The 26,913-nt window shown below is 38.2% G+C and overlaps 1 protein-coding gene across 2 annotated transcripts in view; it reads right to left on the minus strand.

Annotated features, from left to right (window-relative positions):
* The window catches only part of SLC25A13 (solute carrier family 25 member 13), a 60,494-nt gene extending 34,034 nt beyond the window's left edge, over positions 1-26,460 (minus strand). The window contains exons 1-6 of one of the 2 annotated variants that reach the window (XM_053468412.1): positions 26,268-26,460; positions 15,127-15,180; positions 14,441-14,583; positions 6,361-6,476; positions 2,322-2,461; positions 255-401 (exon numbers count right to left, since the gene is read on the minus strand). In XM_053468412.1, coding sequence (XP_053324387.1) covers positions 255-401; positions 2,322-2,461; positions 6,361-6,476; positions 14,441-14,583; positions 15,127-15,180; positions 26,268-26,279 — 612 coding nt within the window. In that variant the 5' untranslated portion in view covers positions 26,280-26,460. Of the gene's footprint in view, positions 1-254; positions 402-2,321; positions 2,462-6,360; positions 6,477-14,440; positions 14,584-15,126; positions 15,181-15,913; positions 16,184-26,267 lie in introns of those variants that run through there. The other variant, XM_053468411.1, reaches the window with a different exon arrangement.
* Between the last annotated feature and the right edge of the window lie 453 nt (positions 26,461-26,913).

Genomic DNA, 26,913 nt, shown 5'->3' on the forward strand with positions numbered 1-26,913 from the left:
TGATCAGAAAACAAAACTGAACTACCACTTCTAACTCATTGTACATCTGACCTACGTAACACAGCTGGGCACTTAAAATGTACAAATTATGGCTATTAAAGATGGTTAATTAATGTCCTTTCCAGTACTGGTTTCAGAACTGCGGTTCTTGCTCTGATAGTCAGATGAGTGATGCTTGAAGCTAATAGTCCCTCTTATGGACCTTGTTATACTTAAAAATTACACATAGAAAATATTTATGCATAAAAACATACAGCCACTAAACACTGTTCCACAAACGGGGTCAAGACGTGTGGTCGGATGGTGACCATAATATCCCTGAAGTCCATGGCATTGATGGTGCCGGTGTGATCAGTGTCACGCTGTACAAATGCTTGCCTTGCATGTTCCAGCTGAATTTCCTGTAAAACACAAAGCAACAAATGTGTATATGGCATAAATGAAAATAGTGTATGGTAAAGGTTAAGAAAACCAAAAATAAATTGTGTCCAGGATTTTTATTGTATGGTCATGTTGTGCCACAGCATTTATAGCGAGAAAGCATGTGTAAGAAAGTGTGTGTGTGTATTAGAGCGTGTGTGTGTGCGTAAGAGAGTGTGTGGGTATTAGAGAGAGTGTGGAAAAAACATCTTTTTGATTCATAAATTACTAGGGAAAAGTTATAGAGAGGAGAGAAAGTCATTTATAAGTCAACCATTAGAATCTACAGGTTAATAAGTCCTTTTGATTTTTTGTTTAAGATCTGCTTTCATGTTATCAGACAAGGGACAAGAAAGCGTCCCACTCCCCAGTGCGAATAAGCCCCGTGTACCACAGAATGTCAGCTTGTTAATCCTTGCGTCCTTAGCATGCCCTGCTTCTAGTTCATTTTCAGCTGATGGTGCTGGTTACAAAGTAAAAGTACATTAGGGACCCATCTGGTCCAAGTTAAATCCAACATTAAAAGAAAGGGAATTTACCAAAGTGACTCCCCGTACACTCTGACTCCAGCTGCCTAGGGGACAAGGTCTAGACGCTGTAACGGGAGTAAATAACTCATGTAAACAACATAAAAATGTATACGACCACTAAGTCACCGTAATGTGCCATCAGATACCAAGCTAAACGAAAACCAGGGAAGCGCAGGCAGACTCCACTATCTCCAAAAGCAATACCTTGGGCTTCACAGAATAGCATGATGAAAGGGACTAGATTACTGGATTAAATGGTGAAAGGAGGAATAATTCCTTACATATGTAAACATTACTATTCTGTTTGTGATTATAGTGTTAATGGAAGGGAAATCTCAAGTCGCCTTTCACACATGTACAATGAATGCAGAACGTCCTTTTTCCTCCTAAGTCTTTCAAATATAGATATATATGTTTTATATCAGAAGCAGAAACTTTAACACTTAAGAATACTTTTAGTGCTATACTTATATAGTAATATTAGGTGTGGCTGAATAGATGCGCTCCTTCAAAACGCATCTCCTACTTTCCAGCGCATGACACGAGCTATACACACTGATAGCCCGCTGGCTCCTGAGGGTCCGAGGAGACCCCACACTCATGCTCAGAAAATGCTCCGATTGAGCAGCCTCTTAGCAGTCATATCTGGAACAAAAGAATCTCTCAATGGTCCGTTTATTTTTTTTTCTTAGTCAAAGAATGTATATTGAAGTATTTTAATATGCATTTTTTTGTTGATAGGGCTGCTTGGGCACTGAAGCATTCCTTTAAGAGACAAATAACCAAGGAAGACAAATCTCACCAGTTCAATAATTATCACCTTCACAGCTTTAGCCTCAGTAAAATTATTTGATCCAAGCGACACTGTTTTGTTTTGTCAATCAGTATAGAGCTGAGATCTACGTTTCAATAAAAGAATGCAGAGCTGCAGCTTCCCACCCACTCAGTGGTCCAGGGATTCCTGTCGCCAATTGCTTTGAGCTGCATTACCTGCGTCAGGAAAGTGCTCCCTTTGAAATCAATGAAAGCACCCTCCATCCACATGCATGGGGGTCTCATGAGACGCTGGAGCCGACGGGCAGCAAGTATATCACAGGCCAGAAGTCTTATTCAGCAGAACACATCTCCTGCACAGAAAATGGGGAGCTGGCAAATGCATTTGGGGGATTATGCAGACATGCATTTGCAAAGAGGGCACCATGTCTATTTAAAGGGACCTCCCAGCTATCATATGCATGAAACTGCACATGATGACTGGAGTGTCCATTTAACCTCAGGCTAATTAGCCAGTAATACAAAAGGAACTGGGGCCAAAAACCGTTCAAGATACATTTGATAGCAGTATGATTTGTTTGGACGGGAAACACTAACCAGTAGAAACTGGGTAAATTCAGCATAAGGCAGGAGTCTCTTTCGATCTTTTCCGAAGTGTAGTTGTATGAATTCACAGCCCCAGTTAAATGGTATACGCTGGTGTATAGTGGTTTGGCCAAAAACTTGCTTCACATCATCTGGAAGAAAGAGTTTAAGAATATAATTTAAATACAACACACTGTATATCACACAAAAAAAGCAATTAAATTAAGTCCTATTAAAGTGATCTTATTCAAGCGCTATCGACAAACCCAATCAAAAAATAAAAATACTTTTTTTTTTTTTTGAAGTACCAACATGGTTCAAAACCATGAAAGCAGTGTGTTCAGCATCATAATCAATAGGATGTTTCGGCTTTATAGATAACCCTCATAGAATAAAGAAAACAATATAAAAATCTTTTATTCTTCAGGATAAGATTTAAACACACCATATTTTTGTATAGCTTCTTCCACCGGAAGACTAGCCCTTTCTGTAGTAGTGTTTTTGCTCAGTGTACTAATTTCACCACTGCAAAAACATCAAGGATAATACATTGTACAATATTTATTTTTAAGTATCTTCTTCCTGACTACTAAAACACGGGACTATATGAAAATCATATGTGTTTATACATATAAAAAGACATGCACACCAATACCGCTCACAAGGTTTCTTCACAAACAGTATCAGCTGAAATATAAAAATTGTATGGAAAAGTTGTTCTAGAAAAGTAAGGGCAATTAGTGTGTCTTATTTATGTGAACACTGTACTTAAGATACAATTGCTAAGGTTTTATTCAATTTTGTGTGGGCAGATCACTTTTGTATACAGTTAACCAAATTGCCCTAGTGTTCTTAGATTCAAAGTGACACATTTCTCCCTGGTTTGACACAGACTGGATTGAATTATACTCCTATAGGAGAAACAATTTAGAAAAAGGTTTCCTACACAAAGTTCTCGAACAAAGTGCAGCAGCAGAACAAAGCAAGGCAATGAGATGATTTAACCCCTTAAGGACTGGGCTGTTTTTTTTCTCTTTCTCTGGCATATGGGGGGGGGGGGTATAAGGCATTTCTGCATTTCTGGAGACAGAGTGGCATAAAGGGGGTTAAAAGGCATATCATGGGGCACTCAGCCTGCAGAAAAGCCTTATGCCCCCCATATAACCCCCCCCCCGCCGTGCTCCATCATAGAAGCCCCGGGAGAAGTGCCAGCAGTAGCGGGGGTTGTCTGCATCCATCGAGCGGACGTTCGCGGGCTGCCAGAGAAGAGAATTCCCCGCAGCGCTGGGGGGAATGCTCCTCTCTGGCAGCCGGGGAAGCTATGCACGATGCGCATAGAAACTCCGCTAGTACCCACGCTTTCGTCGGCGCTCGGTGATAGAAGCCCCGGTGGAAGGGCCGGCAGCGGCTGAGGTTACCTTGCAGCGCTGCAGGGGATCTGGATCTTAGTCTATTTGAGGTCTGATTATAAGACAACCTTGATTATAAGACTAGAGGTATTTTTCAGAGCATTTGCTCTGAAAAAAACCTTGTCTTATAATCGAGCAAATACGGTATCTTAAACATATTTGCTCATAGATAAGTTGTGTTGCACTGCAAACCCCATCTCTAAACAAAAAACAAGGTATTCTTGTTAGTTGTTTGACATAAAAGATTTTTTTTTTAAATCTATAATTTGTAAATGCATCTAATTTAATATAACTAGCATTAAATTTGTGACAAAGAAGCATCAAGATCATTATCCTCCAAATACAGTGAACATTATGACTCTACTGGCGTAACAAGTATAAATTTCACTGTCTTGCTAATTTAGAGCCATAAAATGAGGATAAAAATGCATGAAAAAGTGTATCAAAATATTTTATATTCTTCATAACGCCTTTGCAGCCTAATGTAATAATCAAAGAGACCAGAAAAGAAGAAAATGTACAGCGAGAAGACCATGGCAGAAACATGAATGAAAAGGGACACAGGACGCTAACTGAATGTAATTTGGAGAGAAACAGAACATAGACATTAGAGGCTAATTTTTGTAATGGAAGATGGCAAAAGTCTGGACGAAAGAGAAAATACGGCAAAGACATCAAGCAGGGGATGGATGATAGGATCGCAAAGTGATTAGGCTGAAACAAATTTTACATGCAGTACAATAGGGGGCCTACAAATCTTTTCATGTTGCTGTAATTATGGTCAATAATCCCCATCCATTATTCAGTACTTTATTCGCTCACATCATACAATAGAGAGAAGCCATTATTTGGTGGTGTTCTGCACAGATGTAATTCTGTGTAGCCTCTTCTCAAGCCTACCAGATATACGTTTAGGGACCTGATCCAAGGCTCCAAAAAAATAACAAAAAATAGCACCTTTAACCGAAGGGTCACAGGAGAACAAAAAAGTTATGTTTCTATATCTGCTTCAAGTCATGCATGCTGCAAATGAGACTACAAGAAGCATATCCATATACATATCTTTAAAAGAGGAATAAACACAATCTACAATTAAATCTATGTACACAATATTAATCTATAATTTTATATTTTTTAGTTTAGTATTATAATACAAATGCCATCAGTAACGTTCTGTATATATCAGCTGTGTCACACATTTTACATTACTGATTTCCCTGCAGATATTGGGGATAATAGCTTTATGGAGGAACCACAAAGTTGTAAACATCTCTAAGGCTTGCAACAATGGAAACTGTTAAGACTTGCGGTTTGGGTTGGATTCCGTGCAATCTTGGATTTGATGAAGGGAGTGTACTATAGAGTTTTAAAACATAAATCTGCATAAATTAAAACCTACCAATGGTTGCCTGTGTGGAGTTTGAAAAAAAGTGAGTACACCATCTAAGAGACTTTTAGTCAGCGACCAAAGCATCCTTCTCCCATTTGCTGTTTTTTGCACCAGTTATAAAACATTGACATAGATAAAAAGGCATTGAATGGGTAGTCAGTTGCATCAACTCCCCAATCACAAATAACGAAGAAATGTCCTAGTTCTTCTTTCAAATATACTATACCATAACTGTGTCTAAGAAAATGAACGCACCATATGAAGACTTATGCTGTATTAACATGCATAGCAAAAGGGACACTTACCTCTAAACCATGTAGTAATCATTAAATTAATCTCATCACATTTATTTTCACAATATCTCAAGTCACCAGGTTTAAACTCCAGCAGTATATGCTGACGTTCAGACATAAGCAAGGTGCGATGGGACAGACTGTTAAACGGTACACACACAGCATCAAAAGGCAACTGTGCTGTACATAGAGTTACCAACATCTTGGGTAAAACAGCCTATTTGTTGAAGGAAAAAAGTTGTCATCTTTGCGTTCAATTTAACTACTTTTTTTATTTTTTTTTCTTGGTGGGTGCTTTTAAAAGGCAAATGACATGAATTTAAACGTTTTACACTTCCCACAGTCCGAAAGAGGTTTCTTGGGTTCTGTCTCCAAAGAAAACAATTGTTGGTACAGCCAAATAAAAAATTCAACCTGGTGATTAACAGTTACCGCTTCTAGGCTTAACAAAACACGTAAGATAAAATATACATTTACACAGGACAGGTTTATGTTGATGGAAAGGGCGTAATATCACTGCTTAGTTTTCAGTGACTGTTACCACGGTAACATGTACAATAAAGACTTTAAGGCACTTTTCCCATAACAAATGTTCATGCATAACAATGCTGATCTGTCACTTAGTTTGTAATTTTCACACAGGTCACAATACTTTAACAAAAAATACTTATGCAAAAGGTGCGTAACTTTTCTACCGCAGCAAGACATTTTCTACAACTAAAAATCAATGTATTTAAAATAATAGATCACTACAGAAACTTAAGTTCAAATTTAGTAGTGTGGGTTTATTTTGCTCATTTGGGTTTTTCATGACTTATTTCTTGTGAACATTGTGCACCTTCAGAAAAAAAACAAAAGAAAAACAAAATGCTCCGATATCTGAATACGGGCAGGAAGTTTATGGAGTACGTCTGTCATTTACAACCCAAAATTCTCATTATCAAGCAGCAAGGACTTACCAAATGTTACTTCGCCTTTCCCGGTCTTGTCAAAGAGTTGAAAGGCCACCATGAACAGAGCATCAGGAGCACATAGGACAGACTCGAAAGCTACGAATTCTTGGAATGAGATTAACCTGCCAAAAAATAAATAAAAAAACATATTAGAGACATAACCACATTTGACTAGCTCCAGAGTTTGAGTATCCAGCAAACAGCATGAATTTCATTGGCTTTGCAGATACCATAACCAGTCAGACTCAGGCCAACTAATACTTTCACCTGTAGATAAAACTAAATATGTTGCATTTTATGATCTGTGTTAGACGATTCATTTTATTCAGCTTTGAAAACAAGAATCATCAATTCTGCTTTCTACCAGAAAATCCAGAAGGAGAAGGTTTGGCCATCAGTTTGTGACCTAAAGCTCAAGCGCAGTTGGGTAATGCAACAGGACAATGATCCGAAACACGAGAAACAAGACCACCTCAGAATGGTTCAGAAGAAACATAATGAAGGTTTTGGAGTGACCTAGTCAAAGTCCTGACATAAATCTGATCGAGATGCTGCGTCATAACCTTTAAAAGGCAGTTTGTGTGCAGAAACCCTCCAAAGTAGCTGAATTAAAGCAATTCTCTCAAGAAGAGTGGGGGAAAAGACTCATTGCCAGTTATTGCAAACATTTGGTCGTAGCTGTTGCCGCCAAGAGTAGCAAACCAGTTATTAGGTTTAGGGCCAATTACTTTTTCACATGGGTGATATAGATTTTGATTTACTCTTTACTTTAAATAAATGGAATGATTTTTTTAAAGCTGCTTTTTGTGTCTATGCTGTCTTATATCAAAATGAGTTTGATGATCTGAAACATTTAAGGGAAGGGGACGAATACTTTTTCACAGCGCTGTATTCTTTGGAAAGCAAGGTAGCCCACCCCCTAATGATATACTTCCAGAGCACCATCGGATTTCACAGCATCGCAAGTCTAGTTCCTACTGTGTATAAACACACACAAGAACAAAAGATGAACCGCATCTAATTCAAATGCACAAATCATAGTATAATCTATTGGAAAAGGGAGAGTGCAGTGTCTTAAGACCCATCTATGCATTTGTTGGCAGTTTTTATACAAACGTAAAGTTGAGCTATGTTGGGTTCCACAACACGTGGTCTTCATGACTGCAGAATACAGGGTCAACGACAGTAGGTGCACGGTCATCGACTCCTCAGACAATGTTTAAAGCATTACTTTAGTCATTCATCTCTCAACAGACGCATACATGAAATCTTATTCCCAACCTGAAATGGACCTTGTTACTTATACTTAATTAGATCTTTTATTATACCATATATTAGAACACCGGAAGATTTACTGAACACACTACGAAAGTCCAACTGAAGGCTGCTTACATTTCTGTAGTGATTTTCAAAATAAATGATACATAAACTATAGATTACTAAATTGGGTTTATCGTTTTAGCTCTTCATCTCCAGGAAACGATTGTACAACCAAAAGCACCATGTTTATTTTAACAAAGAATACATCCCTTAGGTCCAAGGCCTAGAGAAAGTTACGAAACACACCGGGGACCAGACCAACGATCTGAGAAAATTAAGAATCTGCTACATTTAAACACAATCATGCATGAAGAAAAAAAAAAAAATAGATTAAAAGAACAAATACATTTTATTCTACAACTATTTTCTGAAAGTGGACTAAAGTAGCTTACAACAGTTAAAACAGAATTGAAATTGTGACTGACACCAAAAAAACAAACAAACTCAATCCTTGTAACAATAGCACCACAATAGAAATAACAAAAAATTCCGTTAAATTCCACTTTGCTTATATCGTGCTTGAACTAGATGCTGTGTAAACGACATAAATCTGTGACATACAGCGTAGAAGGCAAATACGCCAATTCTATTTATATCCCTTAAAATAAAATAAAAAAACACTATATACCACTTCTTCAAGTTTCTTTACTTTTTAGTAATGCAAACGTACTTGCGATAAAGGAAAAAAAGGTGCCAAATAGTCAACATGCCACAATCACAACATGAGGTCATAATTTAATTATTCAAAGCAGGCTGAATAATGGTTGAGGTTTTTTGTATCTGTAACCATCTTAAAACGCACAAAAGATTTAGCAGTGGATATGTTGAGGCTCCAGCCAACAGAAGGCCATATCTCTTTTCTTTAAATGAAAACAGAATCAATAACAAGAACAACAAAAATATGTAGAACGCCAAGGCCTGGAGAACTTTATTAAATAAAATTGTGGATATTAATGCGCGGTTTTAATCCGATCACTAAAAAAAAAAAAAAAAAAAAAAGAATTGGGGATCTGCTGTAGCAGCTGCATTTAAATTAACCCAATTTTTACAAGTTAATTAAACCAGCTATTTTCTGCTTATTGTATCTCTGCTCCCTAAATAAGCCCTGTCTGCAAGTAAATCACAACAGATTTACGGCCTGATAATAGTGACGTATTCATTTACTTAAATTATGACCCACACAATGAAGTAACAGAGAAGCAATTTTACACAGTCAATTACATGGGTAGTTTTTATGTTTAAAGAAGCTGAAATAATGTGAACTGCACAGCCTCGTGTCCTGAGCCTGATGCAGCACAAGGGCAGTTTCCACGGCAACGTATTTTTTCCCTTTCTGGATTAGCCTAACCCTTGATTGCACATCATTAGGTGTCATTAAATAAAATTTAAATATGAACTTCAACATCGCACTTGAAGTGAAGCCTTTTCATGTGCACAAACAGGTGTTCCAATGTACGATTCTCGACAGGCCAGGAATAAATTAGCTTAATACGTCCTCTCCACGGGACCGGCCAAACGAGCACATTTTAACCATGTACAACACGGGGGATTACAGAATTAGGCGTCAAATCACAAAAATAAATAGCTTTAACCAGAAATACTTTCACTTTGGTTATATAGGTTATATGTGAGAAAAAATATATATAAAACAAACACGTCTTGATAAAAAGCTGTTGCGATATTTGACATTTTGTCACAATAAATGTAAGCATATGCAGAAAGTTCTGCGAGTGTTCTACTTTTAAGTTTTATTAGTAAATCATTAATATTTCTCCAGGGCAGGGTGCCAGGACCGAGGCTCTCTCTGCAAGTGGCGCTGGCCGGGAGATCAAAAATCTCCCATTACTAGCCGTCTATATGCAGGGGGCAGGTAGCCGGACACCTGTCTCGAACACCCTGTTACTTCTCTCCAGAGGCGGACTGGACTGCCCCTCGCTGGAGGAGCAGGGAGGGTTGGGGAGATAATCGATTTCCCTCTAACCAGCCGAAAATAAAAGGGAGTGATAAACAGATGAGATAAAGCAAAAGGGCAGAAGAAGTAAAAGCAAAATGAGAGGAGGTAGGGAAAAAGGGAGATATAAAAAGAAAAGGGGGGAAAGAAAGGGGGAGATAAAGCGAACTGGATAGATAAAAGGTGAGGAGAGAGAAAGGGAAGAGATCAAAGGGGGTAATGAGAAAATACCTCTGTTTATACATGAGAACATCTAACTGACCATGGCAGCAACTGATTGAGACTAAACACTGTTGCCAAGTGTATTGTCTACAATTATCCCAAAGATGACTCCATTCTAAAAAAGGTCTAATTTACACGTTTATTTTTTTACCCAAAAGGCAAAACTTTGGATTTGCTAATATTAAATCTTATCTGTCACTTGGTACTTCAGGAAAGTAAAGTCGAGTTCAGACTGTTTTAAGTCATCTGCAAACTCTGACAATGGTTTTCAATAAAATATAAATAAAAGTATACAGACTGAGCAATCTGTAATGTGCTAATCTACTATTGTGTCAGTCTATGTTTATAGCTATAAATCGGGGTGTTTAGGATTCCAGATGTGGGCCATGGAAGTGGTATTTCAAATTTAGTCATTCGATCAAATTATTAAAAGGCTCTTTAAAATTTTATATAATACACAGAAAAAGTTTTATGAAACACATAGTAAAAGAAAAATGTTATGATTGATCACACACGGCAACTACCTTTGCTCGAGGCTAGAATGCCAGTTGCTGCTTTGTTTCCTTCTTCCTTTATTATCATTATTTATTTTTTTATATAGCGCCATCAAATTCCATAGCACTGTACAATGGGTAGACAGGACATAACAAGTAGTATGTAACATAACAAATTGACTTACAGAGACAACAGGTGAGAAGGGCCCTGCTCAAGCTTACAGTCTAGTTTATTTTCTGATTGTTTATTGATGTATGACCAAAATGATTCTGTCATATATAGGATGCAACTGGGCTGCTACGTAAAACACGTAAAGAAGACATGATTTTGGAGAAGTTTGGTATTTTTAGGTTTAGCAAAATAATGTGTGCCAAAAATTCATGTAACCATGTGCTCATGGAACTTAGCGGTTCCAAAGTCTTTATTAATACAATATGTTCATGACAACAGTAGACAGAAAAAATCCTTTATGTTCATACAAGCTTGTCTATTATCCAATATTAACCAAGCTCATAGAGATATTAGTCAAGATACGTTGGCAAGGCTAAGGAGACATGGAAGAACAGGGCTTTGGCAGCTGAAACTGCTTTAAAATAGCAACCTTTCTTGCATTTTGTTTCCATATTGCTCACATGGGAGAAGTTAAATTCCTAAATAGACATGTTTCCTGTATGAGAGGAATTGGTCTCATTGCAAGTAGTTGTAAGGTTGCAGAATACGTAATGGGTGACAAAATAGACCATGCAAATAGTGGCTGTGAAAGGGAACTTTATGTGCGCTCTCCACAAGATGTCAAAAATGGATTTTAACTAGTAAGGTCACATACCATTAGGAGGCAATGCTCTCACGCACATTTGTTGGTTATCATAACTTACAGAGGTATTTCTCTCTCAATTGTAGAAATATTTTACACATAAAAGGTGATGTTGGTTTAAACTGCACAAGTCTGAAGAACAAACTTCCACATATACAACCATCTGAGAAGAGCCTGAAAACATGCACTGCATCCTGAGAAACGGGGATTTTCAGGACTCTACTGTGCCTTGAAGAAGATGGGAAATGATGCCACCGGCAATACTGTTCTATTGTCTGCTAAACACAATAGATTGATTGTGAGGAATTTTGAGAGGGTAGAAACCTTGATCATTAACCATTTTAATCCCTCTATCCACACCTTTAGCAAGAACCTTTTTATTCTACTTAATACAGACACAAAATTAGGCAGGATAATTAAGACTAATCTTGATGTTTCTTTGCAGGAGGATTTAGACAGAGTTGGGGACTGGGCGGGCAAGTGGCAGATGATGTTTAACTACATAAATGCAAAGTTATGCATTATGAACAAAACAACACTACAACCTATACTATGAATGGAATATCCCTGGGGAAAACTACCAATGAGAAGGACTTAGGAACAATGGTAGACAATAGACTTGACAACAGTGCGCAATGCCAGCAAGCAGGTGCAAGGGCCAATAAGGTTTTGGCATGCATAAAAAGAGGTATTGATTCATGGGAGGAGGAGATAATCTTCCCTCTTTAAAGGTCAATGGTAAGACTTCACCTTGAATATGCGGTACAATTGGTATTTTAGAGCTTCTTGATCCAAGGAGAAATCCTTTTGGAGTCAAATAGGCATTTTTCCCCTGATGACAGAATTCAAAGTAGCTTAAATAGGTTTTTGGGTTTTTCTGCCTTCTTTTGGATCAAGAGTAGGAAGGTTAGATAAAAGGGTTGAACTTGATGCACTTTTTTCAACCTTATGTACTATGGATTGCTGTGCTGAGAAGTGGTGACCAGTTGCAAGATTACTGGACATAAAAATAACTCTAGGAATAGATGTAAAAAATTGTTAGGATTTATGTATATTTCTATTTCATTTGACGCATATTTTCCCTTAAACCACTGAAAAGGTAATTGTTCGAATGACAATTAAATATTAAAAATAAAAACCGTATGCAGGGCCAGAACCATGTCAGTTTTCCATAGTACAATGCCTTTCAAATATACGTGACATTCCATTATAGAATTTGATCTTTTAAGCATCAGTAGATGTTGCAAAGTACAGTGTTGCTTGGCAACAACAATTATGTGTCAGTGAGCAATTAACAGAACTGACACTCGGAGCCAATAACCTTTTACTCAGACTTATCTACCTCACGAAGTCTTCACATACATAAGAAAAAGAAAAAAAAACAGTATATCTAAAAAAAAAAAAAATTCCAGAGAGAGAAGGGAATTTTCATTCGACTTGAATTTTATTATTACTAAGATGTATAAATCGGAACACAGATTACATTTAAGTAATATAATGCAAAGTGCTCCTGTCATCCAAACATGACAACGAACAGCATCACACAAAGTTTAACCCAGCTACTACAAAGCTTTGGCTTATCTCTGTATCACTTTCCCCATATTACAGCAAGTGTATGTGCTGCGTGTGGCCGCATCGCTCTCTGAACACACAGAACGTAAAGGGAAAAGTCTCATGGGAAAGAATATTTTTCTCCTTGGCATTAAATATAGTGCAGACAGCAGTTATCTGTGACAAAAACATTGTGTAATCTCATTTGGTTCCAACAAACCTGATTTATCTTCAGACCTGGAAGTTGCCATTACTCTCAGTCACGGGAGATGTTGGATGACTTTCCCAGCTCACTGAGACGATTCCTATCAGAAATGCTAAAGAAGTCCATTCTTCGATAGACTTCAGTCATATACATTAGTCAGAATGTCTGGCAGTGTGGTTAAGGCTGAGCTATTCTAATGTTTACAATAAGGTAGCATGATAAGGAGTAAGTGTGTTTGTCTAATAGATTTGGCTAATAGTAAGAACACATAAAAATCACTAATATACAGCAGTCCAAAAACATAAAAAGAAATGGGACAATATTTTCTTTGAATACTAATAATTACTAATACTTGTAATAACAAAATGGAGGGACTTTTCCTTTATGGTCTGCAGTACCAGAGCCAACAGAGCCACGTAGTCCACTTTAGAAACGATATCAGGAATGCATATAGGTGAGCACCATTACTTTTTACTCAAAGAAAAACTCTACATATTTATGGATCCCAAGTTCAATTTTAGACTAAAAGACAACCAACAGGAATGTAAGACACTCATTAGTGAGCGCTTGCTGCTGATAGTACTGTTACTGGTAAAGTAATCTGAGTGTGAGTAGCCATCCTCCTCATGCCTCACCTGGTTCATGCACACAATCAATGATGTAACATAATATGATGTGATGTCAATATTATCAAACCCATGTTAGGCACAGTAAGGGAAATCATGTGGCATTTTCAAGAAAGGCTAAAACAAGAGGTTTGAGAGGTCAGGAAATTGCAGCACAAGCTGGAGACAGATCGCGGCCCAACCTGTGAAGCCGGCACGCGAACGGAGACACAACGTTCTTGTGCGAGGAACGAAGGATATAACTCAAGGACAGTCAGCGGTAACGCAATACTCTGTAATTCAGAATCACTGAATATTCTCGTCTCCCAACACAGAAAACTGCCGTACGCATGAGAATTCCTACAGTTTGTGGTGCACTCAAAAGTCCGATACATGGGATTTCCTTGCTATCCATGCTCCTCAACATACTTCACGCAACGTTTATTCTTAACTTATTATATTCCTAATTAAATTCCGTGTTGAATTTTGTGCATTTTTTAATCTGTAGAGTGAAGACAATACAAAAATGAGAGAGAGTGGGCACTACAAAATTGTTAGTTCTAGGACCAAGCAAAAGAGATTCATAACTTGAGAGACTCTAGAGACAACTTTCGGCACATTATCACAAATAATACAAAGCAAAACCCTTAAATATGCCAGTAATAAAATGTAGGCCTACGTCTGAACAAAGCCCAGTGAATTTAAAAAAGGGTGCAATTCATATAAATTAATTGTAAAGTATCAGCTATCACCGGCTGTAATTGCCAGCAGGATATATTTTACTTCATTAGCCAATAGGATATGAATCATGTATATATGAATTAAAGATGCTGTTCCATTTATTCTGCTAAATTTAACGAATTCAACATTACAAAAACAAAACAAACAAAAAAAGATTTTGTCCAAAATCAAGTGATCCTTACCCATCTTTGGTTTGATCCACCACACCAGCCAAGAGCTGCACGGTTTTTGGACTTGGCTCACCATCTCCTGTGACATTTAAGTAACGTTTGACAAAGTCCAGAGGAGACATGAAAAGCTCTCCATTTTTTTCCACGCTTGCATACTGTTGACAAGAACATTTTAGTTACAGAAGTAGCGTTCCAAAGATTCTTCAAAATAAATGAATGACGGTTTTTGATTGTGTATAAAAATACAGTAAATTAATCTAAAAATGCATAGAATTAAATAAATTACAATGAACAAATACTGCGGTTATAGCGACTGCACTGCTATTACCAAGTGCTCAATTTGTACTTTTTGTATTTGTATTTTTTTTTCCCCACCAAAACATGCGCATACTGAGCTCCCAAAAATATATTTCACAAAATGAGAAAATAACCTTTTCTTGTTAAGAATGATTAAAGACATATTGTGATAATGGTATAGTTAAAATGTGTTACATTTGGCAGATTAAGAGAAATGGCATTCTTAATACTATATAACAGGTGGCCAGATAAAATCTCACTTTACTGTCAAAGTGAAAACTCTCCTCTAAGTGGACCACCTGCATTAAAGACATAACCGAACGGGGTGGAAAAACCAAAAAAAAAAAAAAAAAAAAAACACAACACACCTGGCTTAAAAATAGAACATTATAAAGCCTTACCTTGTTAAATATAGTTCTCAGCTCAGCTGAATCAGCTCTCTTGGTTAAAGCTATCTGTAAAACACAGAAACAGATATAGAATTTAGCGCCAAGAATCTGTGTCACGGCTCCGTAACGCGCAGAACCTAAAGATACAACGTGCTTTCGGAAATTATGATTTTTTTTTTGTATCATAAGTAAATTCATGGACCTAAACCAACTGTAGCTTCCACAATCATGCCATTGTTTTAGAGATAACCAATTTTAAATTACAGGACTATCTTCCATGAGCAAAACGTCACTAGCCGTTATGATGTCATCCTATTAAAAATACCATAATGTTATAGTCAAGGTTCACCAACTGAGCTGACAGCTTAATTTAATATAATGCATTGGGCTTATTATTCACCCTTCCATTACTCAAAGACGAAAGAGGAATGATATTAATACTGGCAAAAGGAACCTAGATAGAACTGTACGGCTGAACGTGTTATTCCTCCCCAATAATTATAATTGCTCCACTCTGCAGCCTTAGCAGGGGGAGAAAAAATAAGAGACTGGGCTTTAGCGCAAGAAATTATTATAGTTACGCCAATAATAGTAGTAAGCATTTGCTGTCAGTGGTATACACAGAACACACGCGTCTAATGCAGGTACGCCCGATGATTTAACTGTAAATGTCAGTATACAGGTTTACTAAGTATAGTGAATGTAATAGTAATAGCCGAGTGTTATTATCCACTAGGCACGTGTCTGGGGCCATCCGAGCTGTGGGGTCACCCGTTCTGTGTTTAACGCGGCTGCCTACCATTGATCCTGCGCCCTTCATGTCTTGAGGTCGTTTATCGGCCACCCGGACAGCTTTTCCAGCACTCGGTTACTTCTTCCGGCATGCAGCGGAGTACTTCCGGCGGCTCCAGCTTTGAGTAGCTGGGGAGAGCCGCACACCTGCGCCGGGCGCCGCCGGAAAGGGACCTTCTCAGTAGTTTAGTCAGGCAGACGGAGCGCGTGTAGTGCAGGGAGTCTACCCGACCTTCAGTGTTATTGGCTATAAATAGTCGGTCACTGCAAGCGCCGGTTTATGAGGCAGGAGACCGAGATTCTCCGCTGTCTCGGATTGTCATTATTTATTTATTAAATGATAATTAAAAAAGAAAGCCGTATAGACAGCTGAGCGGCTCACAGTAGTTAAAGCCTAACCAAGCCAGCAGCACAAGCCAAAATACCTTAAAGGGACAGTCTAATGTCCCTGACCCCCCTGCAACAGCATGCACTCTCTCTGTGAGCGCTTTAATATGAATTTTTCCAAAAAGAAGAAAACATACATTTTGCTGACTGGAACTTGCCGCCTTGCTTGACGCAGCCAATCAGTGGCAGGAGTGCGCTCTCATTGAAGTCAAAGGGAGCACTTTCCCTGTACATGCGCTCATGGGTCTGGACGCCCATCAGTAATCGTATCATGTGCAGGAAGATGTGTTCAGCTGACCAGCCATGTAGCGGGGCAGGGCATTGGTGAAAGGGGCAAATACAAGTTTAGAGGAATTTGAAAACTGGACACCATGAAAATTTAAAGGGACCACGCTATAATACGAGTTAAAGTGTGTATAATGGACTGTCTCTTTAAAGAGCTAATAAACTACTTTTTTTACCCTGTAAAAAAATGATTCAGTGAACCATACGCATAGACATTTTTCCCATAAGGGCTTATGAAAAACACAATTTACATGTTGATGTTCATTTCTGTCCGTTGCCTTACAGTGAAGGAAAAAATTTGATCCCCCTGCTGATTTTGTACGTCTGCCCACTGACAAAGACATGATCAGTCTATAATTTTAATGGTAGGTTTATTTCAACAGTGAGAGACAGAATAACACAAAAATCCAGAATAACGCATTTCTGATAAATTATAAATTTTATAAGTTATAAGTTATTCTGATAAATTATAAATGATTTGCATTTTACTCAGTGAAATAAGTATTTGACCCCTTTGCAAAACATGACTTAGTACTTGGTGGCAAAACCCTTGTTGGCAATCACAACGGTCAGACATTTCTTGTAGTTGGTCACCAGGTTTGTACACATCTTAGGAGGGATTTTGTCCCATTCCTCTTTGCAATTCATTAAGGTTTCGAGGCTGACGTTCGGCAACTCGAACCTTCAGCTCCCTCCACAGATTTTCTATGGGATTCAGGTCTGGAGACTGGCTAGGCCACTCCATGACCTTTATGCGCTTCTTTAGCCACTCCTTTGTTGCCTTGCCTGTGTATTTTGGGACATTGTCATGCGGGAATACCCATCCACGACCCATTTTCAGTGCCCTGAGGGAAGGAGGTTCTCACCCAAAATTTGACGGTACATGACCCCATCCATCACCCCTTTGATGCAGTGAATTTGTCCTGTCCCCTTAGCAGAAAAACACCAAAGCATAATGTTTCCACCTCCATGCTTGACGGTGGGGATGGTTTTCTTGTGGTCATAGGCAGCTCCTCTTCCAAACACAGCGAATTGAGTTGATGCTAAATAGCTTGATTTTGGTTTCATCTGACCACAGCACTTTCACCCAGTTCTCCTCTGAATCATTCAGATGTTCATCGGCAAACTTCAGACAGGCCTATTTATGTGGTTTCTTGAGCAGGGGGACCTTGCGGGCGCTGCAGGATTTCAGTCCTTCACGGCGTAGTGGGTTACCAATTGTTTTCTTGGTGACTATGGTCCCAGCTGCCTTGAGATCATTGACAAGATCCTCCCATGTAGTTCTGGGCTGATTCATCACTGTTCTCATCATTGAAACTCTGCAAGGACATATCTTGCATGGAGCCCCAGAACGACGGAGATTGACAGTTATTTTGTGTTTCCATTTGTGAATAATCGCACGAACTGTTATTACCGGCTACTTGGCGATGGTCTTTTAGGCTATTCCAGCCTTGTGTATGTCTACAATCTTGTCCCTGACATCCTCGGACAGCCCTTTGGTCATGGCCATGGTGAAGAATTTGGAATCTGATGGATTGCTTCTGTGGACAGGTGTCTTTTATACAGGTAACAAAATGAGATTAGGAGTACTCCCTTTAAGAGAGTGTTCCTAATCTCAGCTTGTTACCTATATAAAAGACATCTCGCTGATTGATAGGGGATCAAATACACTGAGTAAAATGCAAATTAATTTATAACTTATTTGAAAATTCTGGATTTTTTGTTGTTGTTATTCTGTCTCTTACTGTTCAGATAAACCTACCATTAGAATTATAGACTGATCATGTCTACAAAGTACAAAATCAGCAGGGGATCAAATAATTTTTTCCTTCACCATATCTATGGTCTTTGTTTCCTCTTCCTTATAGAAGTTAATCTCTGACCATACAGATCCGTCTGCATCCGTAAAGCACAATCGAATCCTCAGCTAACAGAATCCAGTTGCATGGTGTAGACGCAGTTTGCTCTTATGATCGGAGAGCTGCTCCCCCAGAGAAGGCTGGGGGCAAAGTAGCAGACAGAAGTATCACCAGATAACTGAAGGCCATTTTTCTGAGAAACCTTTAAATGATCGTATTATTAGCAGAACAGTTTAATGTAAGGATGGTTGCTTAACCAATTTCCTAGGCATTAAAAAAATATTATTTCTATTATTAGTTATCCAAGTGCAGCATTTTCTAACTGTATTTGGATATAATCTGGTGGCGATTATAAGCTTTAAATCAGAGATATATGTATTACTTGTAAAATGACTTATGGCAGTGGGGTTTTTTTTTTACCCAGCACAACATGAAATCTGAAATGATCTCCCATTGTATAGCTTCTTAAACCCACTCAGGTACAAAATCAGCAAGTCCCACTGCCCCAGAGACCTTCTGGAGGTGGCTGACGGACGATTGGTTCTAGGCAAATATGGTTTGTCGGTAAGCATATACCACATTCGGCCTCTAATTCATTTGCTGCCCTTTCAAAATGCAGTCTCAGTGCTTAGAGATCTCCCAACACTATTGTAGAGGCTCCAAACCACAGGGGAATGAGACTAGATCTGATGAAAGGGTAAAAGAAAACTAAATGAGAGACAAAGCTTTTGTGTAACTTTATAGTGATTTTGGAGGAAGGTCATTAAGGTAGAAAAATCAGCAAGTCCCACTTTAGTCCCACATGTTAGGTGTCTTCCTGGGGCTACAGCTTAGAGATAGAAGACATGTTAAAAAATGTTAAGGAAACAAGAAAGGATGGATAGTTGGGTGTAATAGTGCATTTAGGGACTAATTATTTGTTGTGTAAGAAAGCCAGTGTGATAGCTCCTGGGCTAATAAACTAGGGAAGAAGCTTCAGCACGCTGCATCCATTGTATCTATTTTTAAATGTTTGGCATTTAGAGATTTTAATTTATGATTAGGGAAGTGGTGCCAAGAACATAGATTTGATTTTATTTCCCATGCCCTGTTTGGTATAATAAGGAACTTTATTAAAAAAAACGGATTACATCTTTCTTCCAAAGTAAGTTCAGCAGTTTTATTAACAGGCAATGAGGGCAATGGTATGTTATAAGGTAAGACTACTTGTGCACACACGCCTTTGTGTGAATTAAGACACCGTAAATCCAATAGCACAATCATAAAACAAAACATGGCAAGAAAGAAAAAAAAAAATGAAATGACCCCTGTTCAGAAGTCTGCATACCCTTAGTTCTTAATACTGTGTATTGCCCCCTTTAGCATCAATGACAGCGTGCAGTCTTTTGTAATAGCTGTCTATGAGGCCTCAGATTGTTGCAGGTGGTATAGCTTCCCATTCGTTACGGCAAAATGACCCCAGGTCATGCAAAGTCTATGGTCATCCTGCATGAACCGCACGTTTGAGATCTCCCCAGAGTGGCTTGATATTAAGGTCAGGAGACTGTGATGGACACCTTTTTCTGCTGCAACCACTGGAAGGTCACTTGGACTTACGCTTTGGGTCATTGTCGTCCAAGAGTGTCCCATGCGCAACTTTTGTGCGAAAGAATGCTGCATTCATCTTGCCATCAATTTTCACAAGATTCCCTGTGCCTTTAGAGCTCACCCAACCAAAAAAAAAAATCAGTGAGCCACAACCTTGCTTCATAGTTGGGATGGTATTCTTTTAGCTATAGGCTTTGTTGACCTCTCGCCGAACATAGCGCTTATGGTTGTAACCATAAAGCTCTATTTTGGTCTCGTCGCTCCAAATTGCAGTGTGCCAGAATGTGTGTCAGTGTGTTGTCCAGCATATTGTAACTGGGCTTTTTTGTGGCATTGGCGCAGTAAAAGCTCCTTTCTGCCAACTCGATCATGCAGCTCATTTTTGTTTAAGTATCGTCATATTGTACTCCTTGAAACAACCACACCGTCTTTTTCTAGGGCAGCTGGTATTTCTCCTGAGGTTACCTGCAGGTTTTTCTTTGTATCCAGAAGAATTCTTTGCAGTTGTGGCTGAAATCTTTCTTGGTCTACCTGACCTTGGCTTGGCTTGCTGTCGAGACATCCCCGAATTTTCCACTTCTTAATAAATGATTGGACAGTACTGACTGGCATTTTCAAGGCTTCAGATATCTTTTTTTATATCCTTTTCCATCTTTATAAATTTCCATTACCGTGTTACCTGAGTGTATTTTATAATAATATTAGTTTTAGACTATGGCTATGAAATATGCTTACCTTCTGTGTATTGTTAAATCAATTTATGTTTCCATCATATTCTATCTCTCATTTTTCATTGTATATATATATATATATATATATATATATATATATATATATATATATATATAAAAATACTGCAATAATCAGATACTATGTTTTAAAATGCAACTGGAATTCTGCTGCCTATGAAAGCAAAAACCATTTGGTATTATAGAAAAGAACTCCCATGCTGAAGAAGAATGAAAAAGTCCACAGACTAGACCACATGCTCTATGTATTAATCTACTAAAAGGAAAGCATCAGGTGAAGAAATATTGGAAAAGGTTGGTACTGTAATCCATCTATAGAAGCCACTTAGCCCATTCATAAGGCGTTTCTATTACAAAACTGTTAAAGCAAGTCATTTTGAGTAGGGAGGGATATATAAAAAAAAAATCAGACACTGTTCTTCTCTTGAAATTCAGGCGAATTGGACAGCTCAACGAAGCTTTAAGTCTGGATCAATTTGACATCCAGAGGCACTTATAGATTTGCAGGTAGGGGGTGTAAGTATTTTATTCTTCATAAAGCTAATGGACAGAAAACCACAGCAAAATTGCTTTTCTTTCTATGAGATCTGAGAGGGATAAAGATGTAGAGAGTATTGTAAGAAGCATTTTATCAAAGAGATGCTTTCGTTTTTTTTTGTCCCCACTGAACTTTTAAGGTGATAGCTTTTATTAGGGACACGAAAGAACAAGGAAGATGCATTTTACATTTAATTTAGAAAAACTTGAACATTTAGCCATGCATTAACGTCACTTACCCACCTTTTATTGGAGGTGCAAGGATTGTGTAAAATACATTTTCTCCTGAACATCAGTATTCCTTTCCATGATTGATGTAAAACTTTTTTCCATTACATAACATATTTGTTATTAAACAACTTTAAACTCACTCTAGTTGGAAACCTTATCATAGTCAGAGACTTATAGTCTGTTACAGGGTATGCTGACAGTGAGGGCAGGGAACACAATAACACTTCCTTTTAATTGTAATTTGTTATCTTTTATATATATAGCGCCAAAATTTACTTCATTGTCATTGGAGTATGGCTCAGTAATTGTTAAAATTATTGTTCAGTAGGGTGGATATATATTCGAATGGCCTACTTTAATTAGGAATACTGTGCCAACATTTTTTTAAAGACCTTGACTGCCCTCTATTTCATTTCAAACTATTTAGTAATTTAGTATTCTGGGCAAATTCCCAACATTCTTAAACAAACATGCTCATTTGCAGGTAAAGCCAGGATGAAATATGGTGAGCTCCCTACATGGGATTTTATATTTCATTGCTCCTGCAACTACGTCCTACTGCGTATTCAAATCAAATGTTACAGAATACAGAAATAAAGAAATACTAACATTCCACAGTGCTCATAAGAAACAATATACATTGTATGTTTTTTGCATCTTTCAGTTTCAGTTATATATGTGATTATATTTCAGGAAGTCTTGATAAACAGGTTGCTAATGTATTAAAAAGGAGATCATTTCACCATATTCACTGACCTGTCGATTTTCTGCAATCTTGCGGTAAATGAGAATGATCTCTAAATCGTAACAAAATAATCAGTGATTCAACTCCCAGGGCAAACAGTAACAACAACTGCACATTGAGACCAAAGTGATTAAACAATTAGGCTTAATAAGCCATTAAAGTGTGTCCAAATTACCATAAACTCATGCAAGACAAGGACAACACTTAGATATATTTAAAACGCTCCAGGTTATCATCATACGTGCCGTACAGCTGTTTACCAAACATGTGAGCATTAATCAAATACAATTAAAGCATTAATGTAAAATACAGGATTTATTTCATTGAGTACTGATAACAGCAATAATCATTAATACAATGATGACTATTTCATTTATTAGCAAAATCTTGCAATGCTGGCACCATTTTTCTTAAAACCAATTAAACCCAGACAGTTGTTAGTGTATTAATAAAGTATTATTGTTAGTAGTAATTAAGATATATGTATGTAATACATGTGTTAAACAGTTATGTTATACATTACCGACACCTATTTCATCTGGCAATTAAGGGGTTACTATGGATGTGTTTAGTTCACTCTGCACCTGTTGTGTGCATTTTACCATATAAGACGACCCCCCAAAATGTGAATATTAATTTAGGAAAAAAAGAAAAAGCCTGAATATAAGACTACCCTATAAGAAAAAGGTTTTACTAGTAAATATTTGCATGTAAACTATTTTTTCATGTTTAATAAAAACTATGATTGAGAAAAATGCATTTTTTGTTTTTATTTCCTTTTATTTGCCACTTTGCCCCAGTTATGCACATCTGCCCCCCAGATATGCCATATATACCATTCTGCCCTCCAGAAATGCCTTATATCCTCCAAATATGCCACTCTGCCTCCCTAATAAGCCTTATATACCACTCTGCCCCTAGATATGCATGTTAACCCCCTATTTGCCACTCCCCCCAGGTATGCCTTATACCCCCTAAATGCCACTCTGCCTCCCTGATATGCCTATTAACCCCCATGAACTCTACCCCCATGCCACTCTTAATCCCCCCTCCCCCGACTTACCAGTGCATCCATTTACTTGTGACCCATGCTTTAGACTCCTTGGTGTCTAGTGGGGCAGCCAGCATCACATGACCTTTCGGTGCTCCACCATAGAAGCCCCGGCAGAAGTGCCGGCAGCAGCAGAGTTTGTTTGTGTGCATCCCGCCAACATTCACCGGCTCCGAGATGCGCACAGACAACCTCCGCTGCTGCCGGCACTTGTGCCGGGGCTTCTATGGTGGAGCACCGGAAGGTGATGTGATGCCGGTGTTCCGTCATAGAAGCCTCCGGAGGAAGCGCCGGCAGCAGCACCCTCCCTCCCTCCCTGACTTTCTTTTGCAGAGAACCCAGATACACACCATAGTATTTGGCCCTTCCACAGGCCTTTTGGCCAGGTAGGGAAGGAAGAGGTTGCATATCCCTTTAGGGAGTGCAGTCACAGAAGATGACGGTTTGGGATCTGATGATACACCCTGGCTCATGCTGGGCACTTTGTTTCTTCCCCTCCTTTTCACAGCTGGAAGTAATTGTACTTTGAGTTTCCCTACACCAGAAACAGATCTTCATCCCGAATAACAGACTGCCACCACTCTCATTCTTCAGTCTTTCAACTTTTCAACTCTTTTCACTCTCCCAATTTCATTCAATTCTTTACATTTCCCTTTAATTTCAACGATTGGTATTTTTTCGGGCTTTGTATTGTATGCTGATGGACAAAGTTTTGTTGTTTTTGTAGTAAGTGCCAGAATAGGTTTAATGCCTTTAGAGATGAGGGCTGCTTCTCCTTCCTGTCTTATTCCAGAAGCAACTTCTTCTGACCTGGTAGTTATTGTATAGCATGTGATGCAGTATGTAACGCAATCATGTAGAAATTTATTTGGCCTCAAATGTCCTTAGGCTTGCAACATATTGTCACAAAAATATTTGTTGCATTTACGGCAGGTAAATCACACTGGGAAAACAAGAACTAAGAAACATCCATGGAAAACGTGGAACCCTGTTTGGGCTTGACAGGGGAGCCTCTCTCCTGGGAAGGATCAATAATCAAGCCATCTGAATGGCCAACAACCTCTACAGACCATCTTGAATCAACCATCTCATCCCCATCCAAGTAGTCCTCTCCTACTATTTCACCTCCCCATAACCATTGACCAGATCGTAAGCTCACAAGAGCTGGCGCTATATAAGTAAATGTAATGCAACAGCACAGAAAAGCTGAAGTTGGCAGCTGCTGGCAGATGTGCAAATGAGCAAGAATGTTGTGTTTGTTATTTTTGGTGATAGATCCATGCACTACATTTAGGGCAATTAGTATCAGAACCAATACATACAAACATTGCGTCCAACTTAATTGTAATCATTATTGGTCACTTTGTAAGGTCATTGCATTCCTCTGAACATGTCTTTAAGGACCATGTAGGGAATACCTTGAAAGTGAAGATATTTGAAATGACCCTTTAAAAAGCTCCTTTTTTAGTTATAGTACGTCACTGCCATTTGCATAAGGACCTGAGAACCATAAGTAGTTAATGTAAACATGACCTAGCATTGTAAGTCATGTGATAAAAGGCACCTCTGAATGGTCTCCAGCAGTCATGAGTGCAAAGCGTGATCAGTTGTGGTTATGCAGACATAAAGATAGCCTTGTAACCTTAACTGAATTGCACTGTTTACACTACCTAGTAAAAGATTTTATTGAGTTGCAGGATAGTTACTGAAGAATGGTAGAACATTAGCAGGTGCTTTGTAAACGTAAACTTGACTTTGAAAACTATACATATATACATATATATATATATATATATATATATATATATATATATATATATTTGTATTTAACTTCTCAAAAGAGATATTTACATTGTACAACCTTTTTCGGTGAAAACAGTTTTCTTAATGCAGTTATTTTAAATATTTTATAAGTCAATAATGTTTCCAGTAAAGGATAATGGCGTAAAGATAGTGACATTAAACACACTGACTAAAACAACACCAAATTGATTACGAGTTGTAAATAAATATATGTCAATAAAACTCTACAAACATGTTGTCAGACTTCATCAGTATGAAGTTAAAGAAAAAAAAATCAGGAACCAGGTCCAAGAAAAGAGAAACAGCAGGACTAAAAATCCAGACAGTCAAATTAAATTACACGACAATCATTTAACCTTCTCTGTAATTACGCAATGAACACAAAACAGAACCCTTCAGGGATCCGTTTCATTCCAATAATTTCAGACAATATCCTTATTATGCCAATATAACATAATCACAATTACAAAGGAGCTGACAGTCACTCGGACAGCTGATCAGGTAAATGCAAATCAGTTGCCCTGACAGTCTAGGGAAAGCAGGGTCACTTAGCAGCTTATCTGCTTACTGTCAATGTCAGAATCTATAAAACAAGCAGAAATAGGGTAGCAGAAAACTCCTAAGATTTGATTAGCAAACACAGGTAAACACTGTCTCGAGTCTAAGACAGTTCCTGAAATCCAAGGTCTGGGGACAGGGCAGTTGTTAAAAGTTACCATGCTGAGCACTGCAGGCTTAAGGATTGGTGACATTGCAAGTTAAATGTGCATAATCAGGGTTAACTAAACGCCGTTCAGATGTGAACTTATACCTTAACCGGACCTACTCTCAACATCAGTAAATAATATAGACTGGCACTCTATGGGAATCCTGCACACCATCAAGTCATTTCCAAGCAGGCATAAATTTAGCATATAAACTGAAACCCCAACGAAAGCAGGCGGCTCCATTTACAACGACAGGCCCTAGGTCAAAATCCATATCCCTCTCTGAGTTTTTAAAATATTATATCTTTATTGAAGGGCAAATATAACATATCTGTGTATAAAGCAGTGCTACTGTGTCAAGGCTGTGAGACAGAGCAGCCAGATATCCCCTGTAAGCTTGCCTATACATTGTACACATACCTTGGCAGCCATGCTGTGTAGCTCTCACACACTTCCCATAGACAGTTTCCTGTGTTCTATATGGATCAGGTGTATGTCCGCTTTTCACTGGCTGAGACCAACCCCACCTTTCCGCTTGTTATATGAACTCTGTGTCCTTCTAACTTGTAGAGGAGACATGTGAACTGTGTGTGAGTTGTGCAGCAAGCTGACTGTGATGTAACCTGCAACTACGCAAACATTACAGCAAGGCTAATCTAAGCATGGGCTTCTCCTTCAATAAGGGAAACATACAAAAATAACATAAAATAACCAAATTGGTGTATGTTCACATGCGTTTGAGATTTGTCTGTGATTGCTATAGATTCTGTGTGTTAAAAATGCAAAGGACAGGGTTCTTAAGATTATTGAGGCTCATTAAGGATTTTACATAAACTTTCATTTTAATTTAATTTTCTGTGGCATTGAGGGGCTGTTTGCTAAATACAGTATATTTTTTAAACTAAGTATAGCAAAATAAACACTCTTAACATAAAGCATTTAATAAAAAATAAGATAATTTGTAGGGCTGTATTTTATTGCTGGTGATCAAAGGTCCCTAAATTCACTGTGCACGCTTTTAAATATCTTTGCCTTTCAGCCTCACAGTCAGAATGCAAAGTCTGCC

The sequence above is a fragment of the Spea bombifrons genome, chromosome 5, assembly GCF_027358695.1.
Source record: "Spea bombifrons isolate aSpeBom1 chromosome 5, aSpeBom1.2.pri, whole genome shotgun sequence".
In the NCBI taxonomy this organism is placed as follows: domain Eukaryota; kingdom Metazoa; phylum Chordata; class Amphibia; order Anura; family Pelobatidae; genus Spea; species Spea bombifrons.